General features: G+C 40.5%; 1 protein-coding gene across 1 annotated transcript; it reads right to left on the minus strand.

Moving 5' to 3' along the window:
- Positions 1-2,313: 2,313 nt before the first annotated feature.
- LOC123135291 (wall-associated receptor kinase-like 22) lies at positions 2,314-4,284 on the minus strand. Its single transcript, XM_044554343.1, has 3 exons — positions 4,221-4,284; positions 3,297-3,554; positions 2,314-3,260 (listed from the first exon to the last, which is right to left on the minus strand). Exons 1-3 carry the CDS (start codon positions 4,282-4,284, stop codon positions 2,314-2,316), a joined length of 1,269 nt encoding a protein of 422 aa, XP_044410278.1.
- Between the last annotated feature and the right edge of the window lie 526 nt (positions 4,285-4,810).

Below are 4,810 nucleotides of genomic sequence, written 5' to 3' on the forward strand. Positions count from 1 at the left end.
ATCTCGCCGAGATAACCGAGTAGCTGACGTAACGCTCTCATAATTCCCAATTGGCATTGATGTCCTATCTATTAAGCTCCTCGGGGCCGACCTTGGCGAGCCCAGCTTCTGCTCGCTCTAGCTCATTTAAGAGATATTTATTCTGTTTCCGAGATGTTTGTCTTAAACAAAACAACTTTTATTGTCAAGCGGATATCGGTCCTTAATTCGGCCACCAGTGCCCACATTAAGGCTCGACGGCTACTGGGCTTCGCGCTTATCATTTACAAATATTAAAGTGGCACATTGATCCCCTGATCTGGTGTTGCCACCCGACCAGTGGCTCGTTGGCTACTGCATTGCGTATTTAATGCAGAAAATTCAAAGTGCTCAGTGTTTGGCTTGACCGAGCTATGGGAAACACATCTTTGGACAACAACAGGTACCATCTGGAACTTATCTGTGTCAAGCTAATATATTAGGATGACTTCTTAAAACCCTCTCTCAAGGGTGCATCCCAGATTTCAGGCCGACACACACCTTGAGGGCTACCCGATATACATCTCGCCAGCACATAAATTGCACCAATCGGAAATAAAATCCGCAAACAATCAGCCCACCGCCGAGGTAGTGCACAACCTCAGAAGAAGTCAAACATAAACTTGGATACAAATGGTTGGCTCCATATAGGGCTTTTCCGACATTAATCTCGGCTAAACTCCTTCGGCTTTTCGAGCCAAGGTGATCTATGAAACCTCGTACACAGTCCGACGTTGGAGCTCGGATACAGTCCGGCGTTGGAGCTCAGATATAGTCCGACATTAGAGCTTGGATACAACCTAGCATTGGAGCTCAGACGCCAGAGGACACCACCACACGGTAAGCACTTCACACCCGAGGTGTGGCATAGAAATAACAAGGCATTGATAAAGGCCGAAGACTTAAAAGGGCTCCTTGGATACCCAATGTGTAAACTCTTCGGACTCACTTCAACGATCCTCATGGTTGAAGATGTGAAGATTTGTTGAACCAGTTTTCAAGAGCGACGACTGAAGATGAAGAACAGTTCGGAAGAATCGAGGAGCGTCCCCAACTTGAAGACCGGTTAAGGGGGCTACTGATGGTGTCCTGGACTAGGGGGTACTCACCACGTCGTCTCCCGACCAGCGGGATCAGGCCGAGGACCCCCATGGCGGTTCACTCATGGGCCACTTCGGGCAGCCCATGCCGCATACAAGGGAGATTCCACAAGCCTTGCCGCCCAAGCCGAGGACTCTTCGAAACACTAGGCCTCCGGTGTATTATATAAACAAAGGCCAGGCTAGTCAATAGGGGATCTAATATTCATTAGAAAAATCTCATGGTAGAGACATGTACCCTATACTACACCCATATCAATACAATCAAAAGCAAGACATAGGGCATTATCTCTTCGAGAGAGCCCAAACCTAGGTAAAATTCAGTGTCCATGTTACCATCACTCGAAGACACCTAGCTTAGGACTCCTACTACGAGATAAGCCGGATATGCAACCGACAACGTTAGGATGAAATAGGAACATATGAACGCAGTCATTAAGAGTGCAAAGGACACGTTCAGCTCGACCATTTGGTTGCTAAGTATACAGGCAAGTGAGACGGAAAACAGTGCCATGGTGGGAGAGAAAAATGAGAGGAAAAGTACAATTTCCAGCTCCATTGCCTATGCAGAATGCAGGATCTTGTTTTTTTTTGCAAATTAAATGATGTGAACTATGCCATCCATAATTTTGATGGAAAAAATCCAAAGGCATAAAATGCAAGAGTCCCTTACATTTACTCTCATTTTTCCATCGATACTCGTTATGCAAAGAGCCAAACACATCAAACGGAGAGGCCCTTACTTTTCCTCTCATTTTTCCTTGGCTACTATACTTCTTTGTTCTGACTTCTAAGTCATTTGCAACACTAATGTAAAAAATACAGTGAACTACCCATGTGGTTAAAATTATTCAGGCATCAGTCTAATCCTATTGGAGCATTTACCATATAAGTGAACGACAACGGAAGGTATGCATTTTTTTGGCAACGCTACTAATATGTTTTCCCCCACCACCAAACTTTAAATAAAATAATGAGTTATTCCTTACAAGCATATTCACCGCAAATATTTTTATTATGATTGTACACAATTGAGATGGGCTTACAAATAAATTTTGCAAATATACAGGAAGCGAAATCACATGACATACTCTCGTCTAAAGAGATCTATTTATCATAATATGATTCCATGGAAAAGAAATGGTAATTTCGATAAATACTAGGAAGGAATCAATTTTGGTAGGCACATATATACTTAGCCTGGCAAAGTTACTGAGGATGAAAGTTCTTGCTCTAGACTGTAGCAACTGGAGATGCCTTCAGATGTTAAATTACCAGTATTGTCAACGTTCATCTGTGCATTGGAATTGCTAATCTCTGGGCATAACAGATGTTCAATTTCTTGATCACTAGCTGGGAGAATTTTGCATTTCCTTAGCATCTTGGTTCTCAGGAATTGCAACCTCATATCTACCTCTTTCATAGTAGGTCTATCTCTTCCTTTGAGTCTCAAACATGCTTCTATAAGTGAGCAAATATCATCGATCTCTTCTGGGTTTGCCTCTTTAACAACCCGAGGATCCAATATTTCCATGATATCCCCCTCTTGCAATCCTTCCATGAAATAATGGGACAAGTTTTGTTTTGCACCTAGATCATTGATGAAAATTGGCTTTTTCCTCGTGAAAAGTTCCACGAGTATTACCCCAAAACTATACACATCACTCTTTTCAGTTAGTTGTCCAGTATGGTAATACTCAGGATCTAGGTAACCAAATGTTCCTTGGACAATAGTGACCACATGAGTTCCATCGAGTGAAACAAACCTTGAAGCACCAAAGTCAGAAATCTTTGTAGCGAAGCTGCCATCAAATAGTATGTTATAAGATTTCACGTCTCTATGGAAAATTGGTATTGCAGCAGCCGAGTGCAGATAAGCAAGTGCCCCTGCTGCTTCAACTGCAATCCTAATACGATCATCCCATGACAGCAAGCATTTAACACCAACATCAACGTGAAGAAGGTCATGTAGTGTACCATTTGATATGAACTCATACACGAGCAAAGGAACCTCAGATTTGAGGCAACACCCGAATAGCTTTACTACATTACGATGAATGATTTGCGACAAGATAGCAACCTCATTGATAAACTGGTTTATCTCAGTTTGCTCCACAATTTTGGACTTTTTAATAGCCACCACTCATTGGTCAGATAGAATCCCTTTATAAACCGTACCGTGTCCTCCACGACCAAGAACACGAGTGGCATCGAAGTTGTTGGTTGCCTTCTCTAGCTCCTCCAAGGAGAATATTTTTGTTTTGTTTGTGGCGCTGTCATCTGTGATGAGCTGTTCCAAGAGTAGACCTTGATTTTTCTTGAAGTGTGTTCGCCGGATTCTCTTTTGGATGCCTTTCTTCCACTTGTTGGCAAATAAAACTACAAAGATTGCAATAATTATGGAGCCAAGGCCACATACAGTTCCAGTTGCAATACCTACATTTAATCATTCCTCTTTGAGACACGCTACATTTGGTAACTTTAATAGCAATGAGGATATTTAGCTAGCTCCAACTTACCCAAAAGAAGATGGTGTTGCTTCACCGATGTAACACACTGCCTTTTTATGGGATCAAACTCTTTTCTATGAGGGCAACTTGTGCATATGTAGCCTCCAGGGAAATTTTGACATGGCCCATTGCATGAATTTGATAGTGCGCGTTCATTGATATCGGTAGAAAGCTCTCATTGGTTATATATTGGTATCATCTCCAAGTATCACTTCGAACTCCCTACACGTCTGCGTGATGTTTTCAAAAACTAGCAAGGTGGCCCTTGCAATGCGAGGGCATCATCCTTAGTTTGTCGAAAGTGTGAAGTATTTATATTATCGCATCTAGAACGTTTTTACTCGTATTTACCCCCTTTGTTGTATAATACAATAAGTTTATATGTTAATAGATTTCTAAAGGTATATGTTTGAACTTTTTGGTATATAAATATATGATTATATTGCTAATAGATCCAAAAAGAACTTCACAATGTTACTTGCGGAAATCTAATGTTGTTGATTCTTCTTAATATATAGTATACTTTATTTATTTGTTTAGTCATTAGTTGAACAATGAGGACACCAACTAAACTAAGCCACAATCTGCATGCCTGCTAGGTCAACTGTCATATGCTCTATAGCGTACGAGTCCAATTTTACGCCCCATGTTGTCATTTCGTGTACGGCTATATAGAGTAATCGAATTTTGTTCCTATCCACACCTCGCAAGGTTATTGGTTCTTATAACATTATATTAATCTTTTATTAGAAAATTAAAATTTAATAAATAAATGACCAATACATCCTCAAGCCTTCGGTTCTAGTAATCAACACCCATTTACGTAGTCCTCCGTTGATGCCCATGTTGGTGCCTATCACACCCTCAGCTATTTTATTTTACATATCACCGCTAACGAATTATTTACATTGTTTATAGTACTAATTGTCTACATATAGGAATATTTCCATTGGCTATATTGTTATGGGGCTCTAGTCGAATATCTATCCATGTTGTATGTGGCAAGGTCTAACATCATTTAAATCAACCATAACATCAACTTGCCCTTTATAGTTCAACTAATAATTTACTCATGCATTTTTAAAAATTATGTGGGATCTGTATAAATGTAATTATGATGATCTATCGGGTATGATTATTTTTGGGGATACAAAGATGTAGTGGTAATGGCATGTTTAGATA

The sequence above is a fragment of the Triticum aestivum genome, chromosome 6B (assembly GCF_018294505.1).
Source record: "Triticum aestivum cultivar Chinese Spring chromosome 6B, IWGSC CS RefSeq v2.1, whole genome shotgun sequence".
Classification (NCBI taxonomy): Eukaryota; Viridiplantae; Streptophyta; class Magnoliopsida; order Poales; family Poaceae; genus Triticum; species Triticum aestivum.

Bases quoted from the DNA above. Each gene is read 5' to 3' on its own strand.
- LOC123135291 (XM_044554343.1), bottom strand. From the start codon at position 4,284: ATGACAACATGGGGCGTAAAATTGGACTCGTACGCTATAGAGCATATG. The intron at 3,555-4,220 runs GCATGCAGATTG...GATTAAATGTAG, and splicing joins TATGACAGTTGACCTAGCAG to GTATTGCAACTGGAACTGTA. The intron at 3,261-3,296 runs GTACGGTTTATA...CTGACCAATGAG, and splicing joins TCTTGGTCGTGGAGGACACG to TGGTGGCTATTAAAAAGTCC.